Source organism: Leptonychotes weddellii, chromosome 4 (genome assembly GCF_054177405.1).
Source record: "Leptonychotes weddellii isolate Sample4059 chromosome 4, ASM5417740v2, whole genome shotgun sequence".
NCBI lineage: Eukaryota > Metazoa > Chordata > Mammalia > Carnivora > Phocidae > Leptonychotes > Leptonychotes weddellii.
Genome location: NC_138372.1, coordinates 11,637,614 through 11,662,392, shown reverse-complemented (window position 1 = coordinate 11,662,392; position 24,779 = coordinate 11,637,614). Strand labels below are relative to the sequence as shown.

The following is a 24,779-nucleotide window of genomic DNA, read 5'->3' as shown; positions in this document are numbered from 1 at the left end:
GTCACAACAATTAGGCAACAAAAGAAATAAAAGACATCCAAAGCAAAAAGGAAGAAGTAAAACTGTCGCTATTTGCAGAGGATACTATATAGAGAAAACCTTAAAGAATACACCAGAAAACCACTACACCTAATAAATGAATTCAGTAAAGTTGCAAGATACAAAATCAATATACAGACATTTGTGGCATTTCTGTGCACTAATAACGATTCATCAGAGAGAAAAAACAAGAAAATGATCCCATTTACAATTGTATCAAAAAGAATAAAACACCTAGGAATAAATTTAACCAAGGAAGTGAAAGACTTGTACGCTGAAAACTGTAAGACATTGATTAAAGAAATTGAAGAAGGCATGAATAGATGGAAAGACAGTTCATGCTCATGGAACTAACTGGAAGAATATTAAAAAAATGTCCATCCTGGGCGCCTGGGTGGCTCAGTCGGTTAAGCGTCTGCCTTTGGCTCAGGTCATGATCCCAGGGTCCTGGGATCGAGCCCCGTGTCAGGCTCCCTCCTCAGCATGGAGCCTGCTTCGTCCTCTCCTCCCCACTCGTGCTCTCGCTCACTATCTCTCTCGCTATCTCTGTCTCTCTCTCTCAAAATAAATAAATAAAAATCTTAAAAAAAAAAATGTCCCTCCTACCCAAAGCAGTCTACAGATTTAATGCAATCCCTATCAAAGTTCCAACGCACACTTCACAGGACTACAACAAATAATTCTAAAATTTGTACAGAACCACAAAACATCCCAAATAGTTAAAGCAATCTTGAAACAGAGAAACAAAGCTGGAGGTATCATGCTCCCTGATTTCAAACTAGACTATAAAACTATAGTAATCAAGACAGTACAGTATTGGTACAAAAAGAAACACACAGGTCAACAGAACAGAACTGAGAGCCCAGAAAGAAACCTGCACACATATGGACGATGAATCTATGCCAAAGGAGCCAAGAACACACAATGGAGAAAGGACCATCTCTTCAATCAATGGTGCTGGGAAAACTAGACAGCCGTATGCAAAAGAAAGAAACTGGACCCCTATTTTACACCAGACACAAAAATGAACTCAAAATGGATTAAAGACTTGAATGTAAGACCTGAAACCATCAAATTCCCAGAAGAAAACAGAGCTGGTAAGCTCCCTGGCATGGGTCTTAGTGACATCTTTGTGGATCTGACTCCAAAGGAAAGGGAAACAAAAGTGAAAATAAACAAGGGGGACTAACAAGCTTCTGCACAGCAAAGGAACCCATCATCAAAACAAAAAGGCAACCTGCTAAACGGAAGAGGGGGTTAGTATCCAAAATACATAAAGAACTCATACAACTCAACAATAACAACAACAAAACCCCCAAACAACACAATTTAAAAATGGGCAGAGGATCTGAATAGACGTGTCTCCAAAAACCTCCAGATGGCCAACAGACACATGAGAAGATGCTCAACATCGCCAGTTATCAGGGAAATGCAAATCAAAACCACAGTAAGCTATCACACCTCACACCTATTAGAATGGCTAAAATCAAAAACACAAGAAGTAACCAGTGTTGGCGAGGATGTAGAGACAAGAGAACTCTCGTGCACCATTGGTGGGAATCACACAGGTACAGCCACTGTGGAAACCGGTATGGAGGTTCCTCAGAAAATTAAGAACAGAACTACCCTGTGACCCAGCCATTCCACTTCAGGGTGTTTTTTCAAAGAATACAACAGCGCTAATTCAAACAGATACATGCACCCCTATGCTCACTAAAGTAGCGTTTACGATAGCCAAGATATGGTAACAACCTAAGTTGTCCATCGGTAGATGGATGGATAAAGAAGATGTGGTGTATTGATAGCATGGAATGTTACTCAGCCATAAAAAGAATGACACACACCATCTGTGACACGGATGGACCTAGAAGGAATTTTGCTAAGTGAAATAAGTCAGAGAAAGACAAATACTGCAGTATTTCACTCTTATGTAGAATCTAAAAAACAAAACAAAACAAGCAAACAAACAAAATAAAACAAAAACAAACTCACAGATGCAGAGAACAGACTAATGCTTACCAGAGGGGAAGCAGGTTTGGGGGCATGGGTGGAAGGGGTGAGGGGTCAGCTGTATGGTGACGGAGGGTAACCAGACTTGGTAGCGTATACAGATATCAAATTGTAAAGCTGTACACTGCAAACTTACAGAATAAAAACAATTACGGGATGTCAGGCACTTATTATGTGGAAGGCCTCTCACTTTGACTTTGGGCTTGAATTTTTAAAAAAAGGAAAAAGAAAGAGCAGAGCAGACAGATGGGAGTCAGAGGAGAATTCCTGGAGATTAGGAACAAACAGGTGCATTCTGTACCAGGGAGCGGGGCTGGGGTGGGGGAGTGTGAAGGCCCCGCAGGAATGAGCACCGCGTGTGTGAGAAACAGAAAGGTGTCAGAGTGGGGCCCGTGGTTAGACGGAGGGGGAGAGCGCCCCAGGATGCTGCCGTCCACATCCACGGGGAAGGCTGACGGCAGTTAAGTGCCCGAGGGGCTAGGCTGGGAAGTGACACGATCAGGTTTGCCTCTGAAGGACGTTCGCTTCGACCGCCACGTGGCAGGGGCTGGAGGTGTGGGCCTCGCACGGGCTCAGGGAGTGAGGAGTGGCCCCAACTCCTCCCGGCTCAGATCACCAAGAAGCTTCCCACTGAGATAAGGAAGCCGGCTGTTTGGGGCGGGGGTGTCCATGGGGAGCCAAGCCCGTGAGAGCAAGACTGTGGCCCACACAATTGCTTTCCCGAGCCGGTCCCTGGTGCCTGAGCTCTGCATGTGGCCCAGGCTGATGGGGACAGGAAGCTCAGGGCCCCGGGGTTAGGGGAGGGGAGAGGCCGAGCAACATCCTCCCCTCCCCTCGGGCCAGGCTGCTCTCAGGAGGCAGGATTCTGTGGCACAGCTCGTCCCTCAATGGGGGGACCCTGAGAGCAGAAGCCCCAGCTCCCTCTCAGCCAGGAAGTTCACCCAGGGCGGAGGCATGTTGTCTCCATCAAAGTGGGGGCTCCCCAGCGGCGAGGAGGGGGGTCTCATATGAGGTGTGGCACACTCCTGCTCCCTCAGACTGGGGGCTCACACAAGGGGCTGGCGGGGGGTCTCTGCTCCTCTTTCCTCAGCAACCCCCCCCCCAATGAAGGCCCAGGTCCTGGAGGCTCAGCCAGTGAGCCTCTGGGATTTAGAGGGAGGCCAAGCCCCTCACAGCCTCCGCAAGCTGGGCCCAGCCCACACGGTGCAAGGGGAGAGGAGCAACTTCATCCCTGTGGCCCTTCACCCCCAAGTCTGCTGCCCACAGCCCTGGAGCGCTGGCTTTCAGTTCTCCTTAGTCCTTCCCAGGAACCCTGGGCGGCCGGGGTGCTTATCTTCCCAAACCAGCCTGTGCTCAAGACAACGTTCCTGAAGGCCCAGCCCCAGGTGGAGCACCAGACCCAAACAGGACGCCTCCCGACGGACCCTGCGGGAGAGGCCAGCAGAGGAGCCACAGATGAGCCGCTGAGGCTGGACCCCACTTCCCACGGGGCCCGCCGTCAACGAGCCGACCGCTAAACGGAGGGGGCAGCAGGGGTGGAGGGGGGCACCCGGCAGGCTTTGTCTGCAGACCTTCCTTCCAACACGGCACGCACACACTTGCACACAAATGCACGCACGCACGCACGCCAACAGGAAGGCGTGTGCGTGCTCGCCCCGCTCCCGTGGAAGGGTTGGAAGCCTCCGAGAAAGCCAGAGCGCGTGGGAACCAGGAGGCCTAGGGCCGTGGAAAGCCGCGCCTGAGTCAGAATCCAACTAAAAGAGAAGTCAGGCTCACTTCTGCAGACGCACAACAAGTCTGCCCCCAGGCCTGAGGGTCTTTACAAAGGCCTGTGCAAACCTGCCAAGCCCCGTGGCACACGGTGGGGGAAAGGGCAGGAGGCATGAGCGACGGGTGGGGCAGCTTCAGCCCCTCTCTCCTCCGTGATCTCCGCGCTCTCCGGGCGCCCTCCCCAGGCCAGGAGCCCGCTCACGGAGCCAGGTCCTGGGAGTCCTGGCTGGGCCTCCCGGGGACACAGGACAGGGCAGGTGACATGCCAGCAGCATGGGCCCCAGTACTCCTGGGGGGTGGGGCAGGCAGCGGTGAGGCCCAGTCCTTGCTGCCCAGTGGGCTCAGTGCTAGCTTCCCATTTCTCCCCTCTGGACCCCTCCTCTAGCCGCTGGCCGGTCTTGGAGCCCAGCAGTGTGGGTCACCTTCCCTCTCAGAGGCCTCTATCCTCCTTGTCTCTGAAGAAGGCCCCCTGCCCAGCAGCCACCAGCACAGTCCTGTCCCTCCTCTGAGCTCCGGGAGGCCCGGCACCTCCTGCCACCTCGTCCCCCACAGTCCAGGCAGGGCGATTTGCCGGCTGCTCATCCTGCCCCGGGAACTGCGTTAGGATGATATTCTAGACCGCGGTCTGCAAACAGTGACCCTCAGACTACAGAGGCCTGCCCCCTGTTTGGGTGGGTCCCCTTTTATTGCAACATGGCCACACCCACACAGAAAAGAACCCATTCCGGCAGCGTGGGAATTCAGCCCGCTGACCACACACCCCGGGGCCTTAAGGACAGAAAGATCCGCAAAGTCCTGGACTTGACATAGTAGACTTGGTGTGGGTGCTGGGGCGGGCCCAGCGATTCGGACACCACGTGGTGTGGCTGAAGTTCACAGAGATTATTCTCGGGGGCCAGGGTTTTCACAGCGAGAAGAGTCGAAGACAGAGTGAGAGAAGGTGAGGGTGGAGGTCCGCAGTCTCAGATCTGGATCAGAGCTGTCTGTGTGAACCTAAGTTCTTTTTCCTGGCCCTGTGCACTGAAAGGGTCTGGAAGCAATGACATCCAGCAGCAGGGAGCACCCCAGACTCCATGCCCACGAAAGGGAACCAGCCTGGATACCCCAGAGAAATGACCCATGAGGGGCAGAACTTCTCCCGATGCAGAAGAGCAGGGAAGCACCCCATGAATAATGGGGAAGTAAGTGACCAAGGGACCCAGGAGCCAACACGAAGGGGCTCCTATTGGCCAAATTTGAGACAATTTGAGTATCAAGAGGAGCGATGGTCCTGGATTATAGCACACTGGATTTTAAAAGAGTCTATAAATGTGTAGAGGTGGTAGAGGAAGGGGGGTTGAGTCAGGGTAAGGAGAACTCCTCTTGAAATAATGAAAGTTTGGGGCAAAAGTCTGCCGAGGAACAGGATATGCACACGTTCTGAAGGAATTCCCTGCAGGTGACCCAGGAATCACAAAGGGAAACCAGTCCCTTTAGAAGATGGGGACCCCTGAAGGACCTGCCTGAACTGATCGGGGATGGGACCAGCCTGCATTTCCCCCCTCCTCCTGCCATGCCATGAGAAGCCCACAGCTCCCCCATGCAGAATCTGGCCACACACTCAAAGCCCATCCGAGAAAACACCAGCCAATTCCTGGTTGTGAAATTTTTATGAGACCGTGGCTTGGATTTCTCAAAAAAAAAAGTCAGTATCACGGAAACAAAAAATAAAATAAAGGCAGAAGTATTGTTCTAGATTAAAAAGAGACTAAAGAGGCATGAAAACCAAATGCAATGTTCAATCCCAGCTGGATCCTGCACGGGGTCAGGAGAGAAGCTATACAAGATATTTGGGGGACGACTGGGGAAAAGGCACCTACAGACACAATTCCACGTTGAATTCCCGGGTAGGATGATGCTGTGGAAGTTATGTGGGATAGCCATGCCACCCCTCCCTATTTAGGGGTGAAGAGTAATAATGTCTGCAACTGACTTTTAAATGGCGTAGCCAACAAAGGGAGTGTATGTATAATACGGGGGATTACGGCAGAATGCTAACAGTTGGTAAAGAATATTTGTGTGTTTATTGTACTATTCTTTCAACTTTACTGTAGTTTGAAATTTCTCTAAATAAAAAGTTGGGGGGGGAGACAAAGTTATTTAAAAAAAAAAAAAGCCAGCAGCCAGAGGGAAGGGCCTGGGTCTGACGCCTAGCTCCTGGCTCACCTCTGGCCAGGTCACTGTCTCTCCTCTCTCACCTGTCAATGGGGCCAGGAGGAGAACCTGCCCTCTGGAGTCCCGGGAGGCTCCGCGGGCAGGGCTGGCCACCGCGAGTGCTCCATGCATGCCACCTGCAGTGAGGAGCTGGTCGGGGAGCTGGGAAGAGACCGGGGTGCTGCACTGGCCCACCACGGCCTGTCCCCCTCGCCCGGCTGCAGGCACGTGCACCATATGGTTCAGGTGAGTGACGCTGCTCCAGATTGTGCTGACGCAGCTCAACCTCCATCGTACAATATTTATGTGCCTCCAGGTGACGCTTCTGTGCTCGGTTTCTATAAATTCCCAGGGTGAGCAGCTCACCACTCAAAGTCATTGGAGCTGAGAGGATGCCAAGGAGCCGGGAAGGAGCGCTGGGACGTTCGGGGCTGGCTGGGGGCTGCCAAAGAGATGGCAGAAGGCTGGCATGGCTCCGACCTGCTGGACACCTACTGTGTGCCAGGCCCTCTCCACGCCACAGTATTTCCTCCTCGCAGAGACCTTTATGAGAGAAGAGGGGCCGACCCTAGAAAGGGGAATGTGAGCCCAGGTGGTCCCATGGGGCAGGGGCAGAGCTGGGCATGGGCCTGACCCCTGGACTCCAAACTCGGGATGCTCCCCCAGGCATCTCCTGCCGGGCACCCCAACAGAGCGTGGGCATGCAGGGGCTCTCCGTCCCGCTCCTTGCTCGGTCACCAGGGCGGGCTGCCTGGTCCGGAGATCGCCCACGGAGCACGTGCCAGCCCCTCAGCCAGCCCTGCCTCCATGTCACGCCCCAGCCACCTGGAATGAGGGCACCACCACCATCCTCATCAAACAGGCAGGCTTCAAGAGACATCCACGGTGCGGGCTCACTCCACCAGCCAGGGGACAGGCTGGGGGTGGAGACGCAGAGGTCCCGCTCCGAGCGGCTGCTCTGGGCAGGTGGGCAGGTGCAGTCTGTGGTTTAAAGGCAATCGGCACAACTCCCTTGCCTTCCTTTATCTATCTTACTCTTATCAACATTTCACAGCTGAGGAAACAAATAGGCTGAATGACCCTCACAAAGTCACAGTGCAGGAAACGGGGGGGAACGCCAGGATGCCAGCTCAGGGTGACCAGCCACCCCGGTTTGCAAGGGGGGGAACAGCGGTAGCACCAGAAGCCGGACACCCAGTCCTGGGCAAGCTAGGACGGATGGTCACCCTGGTGGGACTCCACAGCCCATACCCGGTCTCTGAGCCACACACAAAGACACCTTTGTGTGGGCTCCGTCCAATGCCTCCACACACTGCCTTTGGAGTCCGACCTGGTCACAACCAAGGGATCACGTGCCAGAAGCAGAGGGGTCCTTCCGGGGCATTTCGCCGGGCGGGGGGAGAGGGGCTTTAGATGTGACTCCATCTCTCACCAGCAAGTCAGTCAGCACCTCTGGGGCTCAGCTGACTCATCTCTGAAGTGTGGGTTACAAGAGTCCTGACCTGGTGCTGGACTCTTCCAGCTCAGGGCCACCACGGGAACAGAAAAGGGACAGACAGACGGATGGCCCTGCCCGCCCCAAGACTGACAGCCTGCTCTAAACTTTTAACAACCCGTTTTGGAATTAACTGTGAAATATTTGGCACCTCCGGTACATTTTTCTAGAAGGATGGTCAGCCGTTTTTGCCAATATCTCTAAAGAGTCTGCAAACCACCCTTGGCCTCCCAAAAGTTAAATATGCCTACGTTACACCTGCTTGTCACTGAGCACATATGACCTCTCCCCACTGTTCTGGACTCCCCTTGGCCACAGAAGTAGAGGTGAGCAGGCTCGGCCGAGGAGGCTGTGCCGCCCTCCTGCTGAGGGTGTGAGAGGCGCCCGGAAGGGTCACGTCTCAGTTCCAGGCATGGATCTGCACCCAAGACAGCTGGGCAGGGGGCAGGGGCACCACGGGGATAGGGGAATGATTCCAGGCTTGACAGATCCCCAGAGCCCAACTGGATGCTGTCAGTGGGATTCAAGCTACAGTCAAGGACTAAACAATGTGAATGTAATTGACCAATTTCTGCCTCTCACCTGCACACATACACACAGGTGCACACACACCTGTTCACACACACAAGCTGTCCTCACCCCCATGCGTCTGCTCACACTGCTCAGGAGCCTCTTCCCACACACCCATTCTCACTGAACCTGCTCCAGGAGGCCTGGTTCCCGTCTGGCCACAATGTCACTCCTCTCCTGGGCTCCCGGGCTCGGTGGAAGGCGTGTCTGCCCCACAGCAGAGCACGGGCACAAGGATAAGGCCTCTGCATCCAGGGCACCTACTCTGGGTCAGGACTTGTGCTGGCCACTGTCTCACCCCACTGCCTTCTCTCCCCAGGTATCCGGGGGAGCCAACGCCCGGCCCTTTGCCTCTGGTCATCAAGCCAGACATGGTGGACCCCGGGCCTCGGGACCAGGCACTAGAGAAGAAGGAGCTGGAGATCCCGGCTCCACCATCGGATGTCCCACGTGATCCTGACCAAGTTGTGTCCCTGTAAAACAGCTGTGACACGGTGTGCTTCACATGCATCCAGCTGCTTAGCCCTGGAGTGGGTTCTGTAATTATCCCCGTTTTACAGGTGGGGAAGTGGAGGCACGCGGCGGGGAGCCAGGGGCCGAAGCCAGCCAGCCCAGCTCCCAAGCCCACGCTGACCACCATGCGGGCCCACTCAGTCATGGCAGCAGGATTGCCCCCTTAGAGCTTCCGGCCCAGCAGACCCTCCCCCAGTCTAGCTGCCAGGCGTGAGGTGACCATCCTGTAATGGTCTGAGTGCGCCAGGCGCTGGCCTGAGCCCCTCCCTGTGTGATCTCACTCGATCTATGATGACACCTGGAGTCTGGTCCTGGCCTCAGACTCCCAGTCTCCACCGTAGGAAGGCCCAGCCCAGGGCCCGGCCTTCAGGGGTCCGTTCGTGGCTCTGTGTGTCTTTGCCAGCTCCTAGGGGGCTAGGAAGCTGCTCCTTTGGTGTCTGTCCTCCCTCCCCCCTGCGGCAGGGCTCGGAGGGGAGAGTGACCACAGAGGAGTGGGGGGACATGGGAGAGCTACATGGATGGGAGGACAGACTGACAGCCAGAGACGCTGGGGGGCAGGGGCTCAGAGGCGGAGGACTGCCACCTGCCACTGTCGTCTGCCCCTCCCTCACCTCCAGTCCCCCATCTGTTCTCTCCATAATATCCTCTTCCATCTGCCTTCCCCCCACCACCTCACTTGGCTTCTCCACGGCTTCACAGAACCTGCTCCCCGAGCCGACAGCTTCAAACCATTTGTTTTTACACCATGAAATCCTTTACCAACCTAAATCTTCCAGGACAGGGGGAGACCAAATATGGGATACAGGAAAGCTCTGAGCTCTTCCCAGTGAGGAGAGAGGGGGCCTGGAGCCCTGTCCCTCAGCCATCCCCAGCTCCACAGGACATCCCTGGAGATACCTCCTCACAACCCCCAGAGCCCTGGAGCAGAGCTGGCCCTGAGTCATGCGTGGCCCCTCGATACCCTCCCCAGGAGGGGGCCCCACAGGAGCCCCAAACCCACCCCCAGCCCCTGTCCTTCACAAGCTTCCTGAAAGGAAGTTCTTCTGAAAGTCTAACCTCAATTCTTCCTGCTGCTGGAAAATGCTCACGGTCTGAGCCTCCTGGGAAGTCTCCACAACCTTTAGAAAATCAATGTCTCGAGTTTCACCTGCCAACTTTTCATTTTAAAAAAACAATAGGATGACAACAGCAATGACACATACACTTAAGAAAATTAAGACAAAACTGTGAACAGAGATAACTCCCTGCAGTGGCCCACACACTGGGGCTCGGGCACCCCCAGGACTGGGTGAATCTTTCCGCCCTCACACCAATTTGCATACCATTACCCAGGAAGCCCTGCGCCTAGATTTCGCTTTTGCAAATTCCCACCCGTTTCGTGTCATAAATAAGACAGGAGAAAGAAAACTAATACAGCCCAGTGATGCATTATTCATGCCACGTCACACTGTTATGATAGATTTACAACAGCTAATACATGCAAACTAAGTTTGGGCACTAAACGTGAAAATTAAGGGGGGGGAAGGTGGCCCTACGTGGGGGTGGGCAGGGGGACATCTGGGGGCTGTCGGTATTCAGGAATCCAGAGAAGTTTCTTTTCGGGCATGCCTGAGGACCAAAAGCATCAGTGCCCGTATCAGAGGCCAGTGGCCAGGCGCTGAGGGCGTGGCGACCGCAGGATGTGCGGGAGCCCGAGCCAGGTGGGATTATCGACAGCACGCGCTCTGAGAAGCGCCCTTCATGTGCTCAGCACTGAGCTCTGAAGCAGGTTAACAGCACACCCCTGTCCAAATCTCCCCTCCTTGTCCACCACAGCCAGAGCCCATCGCCCTAAAGGAAACACCCATCACAGCCCTGCACTGAGAACCTGCTACACATCAGCCTGGCCTCAGCACCAGGCATGCAATGGGAGCCAAGCAGGCGTGGTCCTGCCCTACACAGCCCCGGTCTCGTTAATCCGGTAAGTGTCCCCAAAACGTCAACATGCAGCTTTGGCCAGTGCTGTGAAGGAGCACGGTGCTGTGGCGGCCGGTCCCAGGGGGGTGACCCGGTGCGTGTGGAGGAGGGGAGGTGGTCCAGACAGACTTCTTCTCCGCCGGTGGGAGAGCTGGGGTCTCATGAGAGAGAGGCTGCCCCAATTAACCCTCACAACAGCCCTGCAGGACAGGAGCCAGGCCCCAGGCCCAAACACTGATACAACCTGCCCTGCGTTCCGGCACTTTCCAGGCGACCTGTCCCCAGTAAGTTTATTCTTTAATCAAGATGCAACAGCCATCCCACAGCCGGCTTCCCCTCCAGCGATCAGTTAAAATGAACTCCATATGACTGGATTAGACTTTGAAGGTGCCGATCTAGATAATGAACACAAGGATGCGGTGTTGACACAAGCCCTAGCAAGCTACATTATGATTTAACAGGTCTCGCGGCGGCTCCGCTGGGATCGAGGAGCCGAACAAGCAGTCGGTGGGCAAGCATCAAACCTAGAGACACACTGTGGGGGCTGGCTCCGCAGGGGGCAGGCTCAGCAAGGTCAGGGGTGGCCACCGGGGGCGAAGTGGACCTAAATGGAGACAGCTGGTGGGGGGCAGGGGTGCAGTGAGAGGCCTGTCCCCAGGGAGCCCTCCAAACCGTATCTGTGCTCGGCGGGGCTGACTCTGACCCAGCTCATGGTGCGCTCTCTGCTCAGAGCATCTTCCCTGCCTCCTCTCTTCCTGCACTCATCACAGCCACGCACCTGCCCAGTCCAGCTCAGGGGTCCTAACCTCCAGGAACCTCACCAGCTCCTGTCCCTCCTCCAGCTGGATCTGGCACCCCTCGTGCCTCCCCTGGGTTCCCACTGGGCCTGGGCTTGCCCCCTCGCAGTCTCCTCACCCTGGGCTGACACTCAGCATCCCGGGTCTGCTCCCCACACTGGCCTCTGAGCTCCCAAGGAGCTGAGACCAGGTCTTACTCACGTCCATCCCTCCAGCACCCCACACAGAGGGCCTGGGAATCAGGACACCCATCTGTCCATACACCGTGACTACGGACTCAGAGCACCGCTGTGTAAGCCGGACACCAGGGAAAGGAAAATGAACAGGCAGCAATCCTTGGCCCGGAAGACATGCTGGTGAAAAAAGCACGTGCGTAAACAAATCAGAGTTCCCAGCAGTTACATTTAACAGGACAGAAACTGTGGGGGACAAATGCAGCCCAAAGGACACAGCCTTCTGCCTACCCAAGCAGCTGACACAGAGATCAAGAGCAGACTGAGGAGTCAGACGCCCATGTTCAGATCCCAGCTCGGCCTCCTTCTAGCTGTGTGACCTGGGGCAAGTCACTTAACCTCTCTGTACCTCTGTTTCCTCATCCATAAAGTGGGAATAATAATAATGCTCATCTCATAGGGTAATTTGAGGATTAAACATGTTAATTCCTGCAAAGTACTTAAAACCCATACCCGATCCATATACGTTGGTTAGTATCATTTTCCTGGGGGTGGCAAAAATCAGGGAAAGCTCCTTGGAGTTAACACAATCCCTAGATTAACTCCTTATGTCTCCACATTTGGGCCAGAGCCCCAGCAGGCACACACCTTCAGCCACTGGCACACTCCCGGGCCCCCTGGTTCGGAGCACTGAGCAGTTAGTCCTAAGCACCCCAAATCCCCACCGAGGGTTTTCTCCAGCCTGGGGGAGAATGTGCCACGTCGCTGCTAATAAGCAGTGCCCTTCCTCTGAAGTAAAGCGTTCTGCAGAGAAGTGTGCTGAGCCCTGGGACGGCAGCCCTGCTCCCCCAGGCCCAGCCGGCCACAAGCCGGGCCCCACAGACGGCGTCATTAGGCAGCAGCCAGTCCGGGCTGTTTCCAGAGCCCTGGCGCTGAGGTGGGCAGGCTTCCTCTCTATCCCAAGCAGCGGCCGAGTGCAGCTTCATTAAATATGCATGGTGATCACCTCGTTACTGTGCCGAAGGGCTGTGTGTACTGAAGGTGAGCTGCGCGCACCAGGCAGCACACAAACTTTTTTTCAATTTCCCCGGCTGCAGACGGGTCGCATGCTCCCTCCGACCCACCACCCCTTCCTCTGTCCTGCCTCCCCGCACCCAACGCCCTCCTGATGCCCTCCGTGGTGTGCAACGCAGGTAAAAGGCCATATTGATCCCCTTCTTCAGAGCAGCTGATCCACAACTAATCTTAAATCATTGCAGCCTCGAGCTGGAGCCTGGTGGCTGCTCAGCCCCAGGGAGGGTAGGGCCAGAGCTGAGCTTCGGGGCCCGGGCAGGACTGCACTGCGGCTGGCAAGAGGTAAAATGGGGTGAAAGAGAGCCAGGGCCCCGCCCCATCCCTGTCCTGCCCTTCGTCCATTTGTCTCACGATCCCCTTCCTGCCGGCAAAGCCAGGATGGCAGACCCGCGACATGGACGCACACCCCATACCCACCAGCAACACCAACTCAAACGGAGCTTGAATCTCCAAATAAGCCCTATATATGGTAATAAGGACTTAACTGAGGCAAATAATCACAATGATAGCCAATGTTCGTTGAGCACTTGCTATTTTTCGGGCCCTGTGTGGAACAGCCCTCCCACACTAAGTATTCTCATTCAACCCTCTACAGAGTCCTATCAGCATCGCATTCTCCAGGTGATGCCACTGAGGCCCAGGAGGGCTGGGCGCCTTGTCCAAGGGTGCACAGCTTGGCAGGCAGAGCCAGGGCCATCTAAAGCAGCCAGCCAGCCACCACACACCTCCAAGGGAGTGGGGTGCCCAGGGAACCCAAGGGGGGCATGGCCAGGACAGAGATGGGGGCCACCGCCCTGGGTGATGCCTCTCAATCCGCCCCTCCAGAAAGTCTCAGGGCCCTGGGCGGGGGCCAGGGGGCCCAGCTTTCACCAGGGCTCAGGCCCTGTGGCCCACACCTCCTCCCCAACAACCATCAGCTGCTGACTTCATGTGGTTTCTGGGTCCTCTGAACCCTTCCTTAGAAGAGTCTTCTTTAGAGACACCTCTTAGTTCACAGCCTGCCTCCCAGTGTCCCCAGCTGCCTCCTCCCTCTCCCTCCATTGCCCCTGTTGGCAGGGCTAAGAGCGTCCTTTGGCCAACAGGGCACTAGGAGGGCTTGCTCCTTTCCATCTCATCCTGTCTCTGCTCTTGGCTTCTTCACGTCTCTGGGCTCACTTTTCCCACACAGTTCTCCTGGTCCTATTCTTGAGGTCGTGTCTCTCCATCAGATTGGAAAGCCCCCAAGGGCAGGGGTCTGTCTCCCCCATTTGACTGGAGACCTCCGAAGGGCAGGTGGTATCTCGCCACCAGGTTGGAGGCCCTGCAAGGGCAGGCCTGGGTCTCTCTCCTCAGACTGGAAGCCCCCCAAAGGCATTGCTGGGTCTCCCCCATCAGATTGGAGGCCCTCCAAGGGCAGGCCTGGGTCTCTCCCCTCAGACTGGAAGCCCCCCAAAGGCATTGCTGGGTCTCCCCCATCAGATTGGAGGCCCTCAAGGGCAGGCTATGTCTCCCTCTTCAGATTAGAGTCCCCCCAAGGGCAGGCTGGGTCTCACTCATCATACTGGAGGCCCCCAAGGGCAGGCTGTGTCTCCCTCTTCAGACTGGAAGCCTCCAAGGGCAGGGCTGTGTCTCCCCCATCAGTCTGGAGGCTGCCATGTGCAGGACTGGGACCCCTCCCCGCTTCCCCAGCTGCCCTCAACTGGGCCCCAGTGCTCAGCTGCTGGCTGAGCACCCCTCACACGGCTCTCCTCCACACGAGTTGGAGCCTGCACAGGTGCTAGCAGGAGAAAGCCAACAAGGGCACCCAGGCCTGGCGTAAGGACAATGCAGGGACACTGGGGGAGGTGCTGCAGGGGGTAGGCCAAGGAGTCAGATGGGCCCCGTCCTTCCTCCTACCAAGTGGCTTGAGTTTCAGGGACCCCAAAGGCCCTGGGGGAACCAGCTCTCCCTGTTCTCCTTCTTCTCAGAAGGTGGAGGAGGTGAGAAGCCCTTGGGGCAGGTGGGGGGTGGTAGCAGGCAAGCCCCCCAAAGCAAATCAGGGGCTGGGAAGGGGGTCTGTGGCTACAGCTGCTCAGGGCTCCCCTCCCCACTCTGGCTTCCCCCCAGGAGAAAGAAGACCAGAGCGGGAGGCAGTAGCCTCCTTCCTGTTGAGGCCCCCCCGGCCCCTCCAGATCCCCCACCTGGCCGGGCCCAGCAGGGCCAGTGAGGTCACTGGTCCTCAACAGGATGTTCCCAGCCCTCGGCCTGCGACTGGGGCCCAGGAGTCACCTTCAACCCCCAACACCCTTCTCCTCTAAAGGATGATGAGAACTCAAAGCCTAAACCCTCCAGTTCTGCCCAGAGCACTGCCCCCCACCCCTGGCTGGCGGGCTGGGGTGTAATCCCTCCTCCTCCCTTCCCAGCACCAGGAGGGGCCTCTAATCAAATGTGCCCAGCACTTGGCACTGACCAGGACTGTGGCTCCCAAGCATTATCTCAGTGAGCGAGGGGACCCCCGGGAAGGGACACTGAGCCCCCTTTCACCAGTGGGAAACTAGGGTTCACAGATGGGGCCCTAACAAGGCACCAGCAGGTGAGCGGCACTGGGACGCAGAGCAGGGCGCACACAGCTCCAGAGACTGCCCCTCAGGTTCCAACAAAAACAGAAAGTGAGCACCACGACCCTGAGACTCAAGCCAGGGTCCCAGGGCGTGCCCACAGCTCCCTGGGCCTCAGTTTCCCCACCTGATCCAGCCCTCAACACCTGTGATCTTACAATGGCAGGACTCCCTTAGTGTGCTTGCCTGGCTATTATGTAGCCAATTTACAGCCCATTTATAGAGATGAGCCAGTGGGCAAATGGCAATCGCCCCCCCACAGAAGCTCACCTGGGGCACCTGTCTGTTCCAACCCTGAGCCTATACCCAAACCTCTACTCTGGGCCTGATTACCAAGGCCCCACTCCAAGCTGACAATCCAAACAAATCAAACGATGGCAAACATCACCGAAATACCACTGGGGAGCCATGCCTGAGTCCACGCCTGTGGCCCGGGGACCAGGCCCTCATCCCGGCAGCCAGGGCGCAGGAGGTGCTCAGCCCACAACATGGCAAGGGGGACACTGCAGCCTCCACCTCCACAGTTTAAGGAGCCCAGGGGTGCCCAGGTGGCTCAATCGGTTAAGCGTCCGACTCTTGATTTCGGCTCAGGTCATGATCTCAGGGTTGTGAGATCCAGCCCCGCGTCGGTCTCCATGCTCAGTGGCAAGTCTGCTTGAAGATTTCCCTCTCTCCCTCTGCCTGCTCTCATTCCCTCTCCCTCCCTCTTTCTCAAATAAATAAATATTTAAAAAAATAAATTAAATAGAGCCCAGCCTCCAGGACAGCTGCGTCCACCGGCCTCCCCTCAGCACAGCCGGGTCCTGGATACGGTGTGAGGCAGGGCTCCCAATTCCTGCTCCACAGGCAGCAAGAGACACAGCCCAGGGGCCAGATCATGGCTCAGCCCCGTGGTCGGGACCCTTCCCCTCCAGGCAGCCCCGGGGGTGCATGCTGGGGCAGAGGGCAGGGCCCAGCAGTGATTGGCGGCCCACTGTGCTTCTCAACAAACTCTCACGGATTCCTGAGACACAGCTGGGGCTGAGCACGGTGCCAGGCAGACATGAGAAGGGTCCACAAGGATGCACCCAGCAGATGGCCCAGAGGCCAACAGCCTTGAGCCACAAGGTAGGGCCAGTACCTGAGTCTGCAAGCTAGTGGCATCCACCACGGTGACCCGAGGCCCACAGCTGGCCCACAAGGTGTCCTCCAGGCTCAGCAGGGTGCGGACGGGTCCTGGCCCCACAGTCAGGCACACGGGAGGGCTCTCCAGGTCCCAGGGGACACCTCCTGCAGGGAGAGGAAAGAAGCAGGTCAGGAGGGAGGTAGGGAGGGAATGGCACATAGGTCAGGGGCCCAGGGCTCCTCAAGCCTTGGGAACTGTCGGGAACCCTCAGCAGTGGGCCCAGCCGGGCCCCAAAACACCCTCGCGCCCCTCTCTCTGTCCCTTCTCCCTCCTCCAAAGGGACGGGGCTGTTCCTATCTGCCTCCATTATGCTCCACCCCCTCTGGGGGCTGTACCCCCCAATTCACTCTCCTTCCCTCCTCTATCCCCCTATCTATTTCCCGTGTGGGTTCCCCCCCAACACACACACACACTTAGTAAGCACCAACCCCAGGCCAGGCCGGGTGCTGGGTACTGGGAGGACAGGAATGAGTCTGATACAGACCCTGACCTCCAAGAAAACCCAGCTGGCCGGAGAGAACAGGGGGTTGTCAGCAGCCCCCACACAAGGTGCCAAGCAGAGATGAGCAGGTAAGCACAGGGGGGCTCGAGGAGTGCTGAGACAGATGGAAAACTCTGCCCAGGGGCAATCCAGAGAGACTTCCCAGGAGACGTGGCATTCGCACGGCCCTGCCAAGGCAGCTCAACATGGAGGGAAGTGCCCTGAGCTGGCCCCCGTTCTGCTAGAAACTCAATCAGGACTTTGAGCACATCTCTTCCCCTTCTCAAGGCCTCAGTCTCCCTATCTGTAAAATGGGGAAACCACCCAGACTGTCTCTGAGGATTGTGACTAGATGTTTCTGGCAGACTCTCGCCAGCTCCGAGATCTCGCCGCCTCCGGGGCACTCTGTCACCTTTACCAAGATCTCTGATGACCTTCTTCTTCTTGAGACACTGCCACCTCCAGGGGCAGAAGAGGAAGTCTGAGAGGCGATTGGCGCCCAGTCTACCACCCCTGAAGACAGAACACACCAAGGGACCTGGCCTGGCTCTGAACAAAATTCTCCCCTGCCCACCCTGGGATGCTCAGCCCACCCAAGAACGTGCCCAGAATGTTCCCTGGCATGTGAGCAGCGCCTTGAAAACTGGCGTTTCTCTGAGGTCACACCCAATGTCACACAGAACCTCAGTGGCCGCCCTGTCCTGCCCGCATGCCAGGTGAGAAGGGGGGTTGAGAGGGAACGGGGGGCATACTCCAGAGACAGGCAGCAGTGGCTGGGGTCTGGGAGGGGGACAGAGCCGGCTGCTGGCTTGTCAGTGCCCGACAACCCTCACATGCTCCCCACCAGGCCCCTGGAAGGAGTCTGAAGGAACCCCACTCACAGACCCCCCATGAGCCAGCCGTTGGGGGGGCACAACGGGGAGCAGCAGGCCCCCGAGCTGGAGTGTGGCAGAAGCCGCCGCTTGGGGTGTATGGGGAGGAGCCCTCGGAGGACAGACCAGATCCCCTCCCAACCCCCTGCCCCCGGGCTTTCCCTCTTCCTCTACCCTCCCCACCTGTGAAACAGGTTCTCCCCTCGCCCTTCCGTCCTACTTAATATGCCCAGACACCCCACTTAGCTAGGAGCCGGGGAGTCGGGTGAACATGAACACGGGCCAGAATCCTGGCCGCAGCCCCCAAACGTCTGCCAGGCCTCGGACCGGCGGCGGCGCCTCTCGGAGCCTCATCTGTCCAATGGCACGAATGTGCCCACACGTGGCCAGGGCCATGGGCCGGGGGACACGTCGGGGCGCTGAGCACAGGGCCGGCACGCGGCCAGGGCGGCTGATGGCTGTCGCTAGCGCCGCTGAGCCCCGGCACGCCAGGCACGGTTTTCGTGAATTCCGTCCTTAACTCCCGGCAAGTCTAAGTGGAGGATCCTATTCTTATCCCTGTTGTACGCTGAGAAAAGAGACGCAGAGTTTAAATAACCAGCCCAGGTGAGGGGGCCAGAAAGTATCCGGGGCCCGTTAGCTCCTGTTTGGTGTCATTTGCCACAACGCAGCGTCTGCGGGACCAGGCGTTGACTCCACCTGACTGATGTGACAACAGAGACCCGGAGAGCTAAGCTGCACAAAGCCACCCAAGGGGCGGCCCGCCAAGCAGGATTTGAACCGTGCTGACCGGCCCCAGCCTCCTTCCCCAACCCCTGCTGTCCTCTCAGCTTCCCGGAGTTTCCAAAGGGCTCTGGGACCAGGATGGTGAGTGACCACAAGGCGTCCAGGCCTCCACTGGGGACCCTGACCCCCACCAGGACTCAGAACCACAAAACGCAATGCCTCGGGCGCCCCCCCGTGGCCATAGGTGAGTAGTGCGGGTGTGTGGCCGGAGCTGGAGCCACTCTGGCTGGAGAGGGGGGTTGCTGTGACCTCTCCCAGCGAGGAAGCAGCTGCGGATGCTGGGACCACATCCAAAAACAAGGAGGTGAGGGCTCTGCCCCATGGGCATAGCAGTTTTCACCACCAGAGCCCTTGTACTATCTACCTTGTATTTTTCCGTCACAGAGCATGGTCGCGGCTGCCGGGGGTAGGGGCTAGGGTCTGACACCCCTGAGGGTCACACGCACGCTGACCTCTCCTCCCCCTGCTGGTGTCGCCAGATATCCCCCAAGAAATCTTGACTCCAGGACAGAATGATAAACTGGTAAAATTTAATAATAGCAATATTTTTATATCAAAAAGGACAAGGGACAAGCGTCCCAGATTAGAGGACAAAGCTCCAACAGGCTTCCCTTTGGTGGGGTTCAGCTTCCCCAGCTGCACCGCGAGGGGCCAGAACTCAAGGTTCCTCCCAGTCCTCACGAGCCACAACCCTAGGATTTTAAAGGCAATCACCCTGAGCTCTGGGTAGGGCTGACCTACGCCCCACCTTGCCCTGCAGTGGCTCTGGGTAAGCAAGCCCATGTCCGGGCACACACGCACACACTCACACGCACACACCTGCCCCGTGTGACAGCCCATCCGTCTGGGCCCAGCACCGGCTCTCACGCCAGACAAAGGGAGATGAAGACCCCGTCTCACTCAGCAAAGGCACCTTGAGGAGGCGGGAGCTCCTCCTCCCCGAGCTGGTGGCCCTCGGGGATGCACACCGCTGGAGCCAGGAGGCAGCACACAGAGTGGAAGTCCTCGAGGCTGAGACAGGCCCAAGGGCAGCCCAAGCCCGTCCTAACGATAGGAATGACGGTGATGCTGAGTCCCTCTCCTTCCCGGGCTCCATCTGGGCACCTGTGTGCCTCATCACATCTGGCCCTCACAACCACCCTGGGAGGTGCGGCTGTCCTCACACCCGCTTCACAGGTGAGGAAACAGGTGAGGAGAGCTGGAGCAACAGGCCCGATGGCTCACAGCTGGGACTCCATCCTGGGCAGCCTGGCTCCTCAGTCCATCCCTTACGCATTCCATCATCTGCCTCCTCGAGGGGGTGACCCTGGCCCTCATCCCCAGCATCTAACCAGGGACGTTCCCCTGCCCCCACCCGGGCCTGGTCATGCTCCCATACCTGCTGAGAGATGGGGCGGCGGAGGGTCCCAGGAGGGGACAGGTAGCTGCCTGGCTCATCTCTGGGTCCTGGCGTCCTGAGTGCTCAGTGCTCCCACTTCATGGGCACTTAATACGCAGTGTTCAGTTGTTGAGTTAGTGAAAGGATGAACAAATGAATGAAGGAATGCAGGTAAGCAGAGGCTCCCGGGGGCAGCAGGCTGACTGCCATGGCCACACGGCTCTTGGCCTTGGACTCCAAGGCCCCTCCAGCTCTGATGTGACAGGACTCCGTGTGGCCTGGTGGCCTTGAAGTCCTGTCACCTCTCAGCTGCTGGCTCCACAGCAGTTCCCCGGGACTTGGGCAAGTTCCCAGGTTGGCTCTGCGCATCTTAATATTTCTGGTCCTTCCCTTCCGCCACAAGTCAAAGCAGGAATGCCATTTTTACTGGATCTTGGTCTCAGCCAAACTCAGGCAGGACAGTAAACCTGTGACTACAAACACTGACTAATCCTTCATCCAGTACTGGCTCTGAGCCCAGGTAAGGGTCTGTGCCCAAATTTCCCTTTTTATAAAGATATCCATTGCACTGAATTAGGGGCCCACCCTACTCTATTGTGATCTCATCTTACTAATTACATCCACAACAACCCTACTTCCAAATAAGGTCACATTCTGAGGTATCAGGGATGAGGACTTGAACCTGTGAATTTTGAGGGGACATCACTCGACCCATAATAGCAGCTTTGGGGTCTAACCTGGTACTTTGTCAGAACCAGAAGGGCCACTGGGGACCCCTGGACTCCATACCCTCATTTTCCAGGTGGGAAGGGACTTCCCAAAGTCCCATGAGTGAGCCGGGACCCAAACCCAAGTGTTCTCAAGTGAAATATTCACAATTCCCAGACTCTCCAGGCCACCAGGAGCACCAGAGGGGGTTCCCCCAGCACAGGGCTGGGAAGGGTGGCCCAGGAGCTCTGAGGCTGGCATGGGGCGTAGGTAAGGGAGTGGTTTCTGAGGCCTTAGTGAGTCTGGAGTGGGCCACGCAGCTAGGTCATGTGCCAGGAAGATGGTCCCAGATCCAGCCACATGGAGTACCCCCCAGCCCCACACTGTGCGGCAGGTCCTGAGAGGCCCCCCCTTCCTGCCCAGGCCACCACCAGAGGACACCACAGAAGGAGGAAGGGGGACCAGGCGAGGCAAGGCCTCTCCCAGAGGCCTCCCGGGCCAAAGCCCCAGAGGGTGGGCTCCGGAGAGAAAGAGTGACCCCAGACTCACTTGCCCCGCTGGCTGTGACAACCTCCCGGCCAGCCTCCCTGCCTTCTCTCCTGTCCACCAGCCAGAGGGCATAGTAACCAGCCACTTCCAACACTTCCCATCAAAGGAGATAAACCCAAGGCCCACACCATCTAGCCGTGCGCTCCCAGAGTTTACCTCCTGCCACGGCCCCCTCTGGCTGCACAATGGCCTCCTCTCTGGGTTCCCCACCAGACCAACCCCTCTCCCGCCTCCAGGCCTCGCACATGCTATGAGGGAAGGATCTGTTCCATGTTCCAGACTTATCTCCCAGTTTTGGGCTTCCTTGGCTTGTGGCAGCAGACCCCAGTCCTCACGTGGCTGTCTCCCTGTGTCCTATTGGACTAGGGGCCCATCCTACTCCAGGATGACTCATCTTAACTAATTAAATCTGCAATAACCCTCCTTCCAAATAAGGCCGCATTCTGAGGTATTGGGGATGAGGACTTGAACCTGTGAATTTTGCAAGAACACCATTCCCCCAACTGTTCACTTGCCTGGCGCCTCTGCTGCTTCAGGTCTCAGCTTTAGGATCCTGTGCCTTTGAGAGACCTTTGCCGACCAGCCCACCCCATGCCCAGGGGGTCAGGCTCTCACGTGCCTCCCTGTTCCCCCCTTAGAACCCTCAGCATGATGTATAATCATAAGCTCCCTGCTTGTCCACTTGACTCTGTCTCCCACTATAGACTATAAACTGAGGGCAGGATCACATCTCTATGGCACGCACATGGTAGGTGCTCAGTAAATACTTAGTAGACAAACGTTTGCAAGGCAGGAAAGCTGGTAGAGCTCCTCAACCTTCTCTTCCTGGCCAGATGACCTCCAGCTCTGCCCAGAGAAGCCAAATCCCCTTACGTCTGGAGAGGGTCCTAGCCCTGGAAAGAGGACACTTGGGTTCGGGTCTCGGCTCACTCATGGGACTTTGGGAAGTCCCTTCCCACCTGGGAAATGAGGGTGTGGAGTCCAGGGGTCCCCAGTGGCCCTTCCGGTTCTGACAAAGTATCAGGCTCCAATCCTGGGCTGAAAGCCAATGATTAGACGCCAAACCCCCTATTATGGGTTGAGTGATGACCCTGCAAAATTCACAGGTTCAAGTCCTCAACACCAATACCTCAGAATGCGGCCTTATTTGGAAGGAGGGTTATTGCAGATTTAATTAGTTAAGATGAGTCATCCTGGAGTAGGGTGGGCCCCTAGTCCAATAGGACACTGGGAGACAGCCACGTGAGGACTGGGGTCTGCTGCCATAAGCCAAGGAAGCCCAAAAACTGGGAGACAAGTCTGGAACATGGAACAGATCCTTCCCTCATGGCCCCCTGCCAACACCTTGATCTTGGACTTCTGGCCTCCAGAATGTGAGACAACACATTTATGTTATTTAAACTCAGTTGGTGGAGGTGCTTGGGGGGCTCAGTCAGTTGAGCATCTGCCTTCGGCTCAGGTCGTGATCCCAGGATCCTGGGATCGACACCCATGTCGGGCTCCCTGCTCCGTGGAGAGTCGGCTTCTCCCTCTACCTGCTGCTCCCCCTGCTTGTGCTCACTCTCTCTTCCTCAGACAAATAAATAAATAAAATCTTAAAAAAAACTCAGTTGGTGGCATTTTGTTATGGTGGCCCCAGCCATCTGATACACCCCCTCACCCCCTCACACCCCGGTGCCCAAATTGATAAGTCAGGAACCAAGGGACAAAGGGCGCAGGGCAGCCCAGAGTGGGGACCAGGGGGCCAGAACGGGGCAAGGCAGGGCTCAGAGAATTCAATGGGAGCCAGAGGGTGGGGCGGGGTCCCTTTGAAACCCATGTCTAAACCTCCAAAAATCGGAGCCCATATTTACATTTACACGCATGCAATGTCTGTCAGTAAGAGGGATTTTTTTCCCTCCCTCTTCCCCCTTTAATTAAAAACTATAAATGCCTTATCAAAAGCTAATTAAAAATACCAACACAGTGCCAAGTGGCAAAAAAATAGCTCAGTACAAATATCCGTTTATAACCCTGCAACAGGCAGTGATGACGCAGCAATTAGAGGCTCTTAGGAGGGAGGGAGGGAGAGAGAAGGGAGGGGGAGGGAGGGGAGGGAAGGAGAGGGAGGGGGATGGGAAGGGAGGAGGAGGGAGGGGGGATGGAGGGGAGAAGGGGGAGGAGAGGGAGGGGCCTGCAGGATGCCGAGCCTCAGACTCCTCAGCCCTCTCTGGGTGCACTGGGGGTGGCTGCCCTCCCCCCAGCACACATCTTGGAACTGGGAGCTGAGTAAGCCACAAGGGGACCGGGACCACGGCCCTCTGTGTGGCTGTGCACAGGCCGTGTCCCCTCCCAGGGGCTCAGCTTCAGCAATTCCCGCAGGTTGTGGTGAGAACTCAGAAAACGTGCACACGTTAAGCACCTGAACGTTCCTGGCGCGCAGCAGCTCCGACCCCACCAGCCTTGCCCTCCAGACATCACACTCTGCACCATCCGTGGCTCATGGCTCCATAACATCCCAGGTTCAAATCCCTAACGCCATTAAGCACTCACTCTGCCAGGCCCCAGGCTTTGCCTTCGCTAGGTGGTTTAACCCACGGGGACCCATGAGCCCTGGGATGACCCAGGCGCAAAGCAACCGCTCACCAGTGGACACAGCCATCGAAAGGGCAGTGAAGTGACCCCAGACCCCAGAGTCCTCGTGACCCCAGAGTCCCTACTCTTGTAGAGTCTCCTGCCAATGGGGTGAGCTGCCTGCATAGCAGTGAGCACCCCATTCTGCGGGCACCCCAGTGGGGATCAGGGATCTCCAACTACCCCAGATTCCCTGATTTGTCTCTGAGCTGCCTCCTTGGCCTGCCTCCCAGCACCGCTCCGGTACGGGATGAGCTCCCAGGCAGTGCCCAGGGCCGCCGCCCCCCACCCCCAGCATCCTCACCACTGGTCCGGGGGTAGGCGGCGAGGGTCCCGTCCTGCAGACCGGCAAGCAGGTGGAAGGCGCTGTGGCTCACGCAGAGCACAGGCTGTGGGCCAGGGCTCCTGCAGGCGGCCAGGCACTGGGTACCCGTGTCCACACTGCCGTAAACCAGGATGCTGTGGGGGAGACCCGAGTGACTCACAGAGCCCCCACCCCCACCGCCCAAGGGCCGTCCTCAGGAGAGGCCTCCCTCCCCTGCCAAGAGGCCTTTGTTCCGCCCTTCCGGAGCCTGGACTTGCCCAGGGTCTTTTGAGGATGGCGCCCTCCCCCCCACCCCTGCCCCAGGGAGAACTGGAGGGGGCTGGTAAAGGTGCTAAGAAGACTTTGTCTTCAGCACCACACAGACCCAAGTGGGAACCCAGACATGTCGCCGTCCCGCTGACTGACCCCAGGCTGCTACCCCTCAGTTTCCCCCCAAAATGGGGCAATGATGCCAGCCTCACGGCCACAAAAAGAAATGAAGCACCAACGCGCGCCTCCTCCCCAGGCCCCTCACCTGCCATCCTGGAGCCCAAGGCAGATGGTCGGATGCACTGCAGCAGAGGGGTTAGTGGTCACATGGCTCTCGTCTCCACTCTCCCCCTCCTCTGGCTCGGGAATGTACTCCATGCAGAGCACAGGGGCCGCCAACGGGAAGGACTTGACCGTGCGGGGCGAGGGCCGGTTCAAGGAGAAGATCTCAACCTGGCCCCCTGCACCTTCCTGCCCGCCCCCGACC

The 24,779-nt window shown here is 57.1% G+C and overlaps 1 protein-coding gene across 9 annotated transcripts in view; it reads right to left on the bottom strand.

Moving 5' to 3' along the window:
• The window catches only part of ARHGEF10L (Rho guanine nucleotide exchange factor 10 like), a 160,344-nt gene that overhangs the window by 14,142 nt on the left and 121,423 nt on the right, over nt 1-24,779 (bottom strand). For all 9 annotated transcript variants that reach the window (XR_014144693.1, XM_081817586.1, XM_081817583.1 and 6 more), the window contains 3 exons: nt 24,558-24,778; nt 24,023-24,177; nt 16,287-16,435 (listed from right to left, as the gene is read on the bottom strand). Coding sequence is in view for 8 of the 9 variants with exons in the window: in XM_081817586.1 (XP_081673712.1) it covers nt 16,287-16,435; nt 24,023-24,177; nt 24,558-24,778 (525 nt within the window). In the remaining variant the exon portion in view is untranslated. The remainder of the gene's footprint in view (nt 1-16,286; nt 16,436-24,022; nt 24,178-24,557; nt 24,779) is intronic.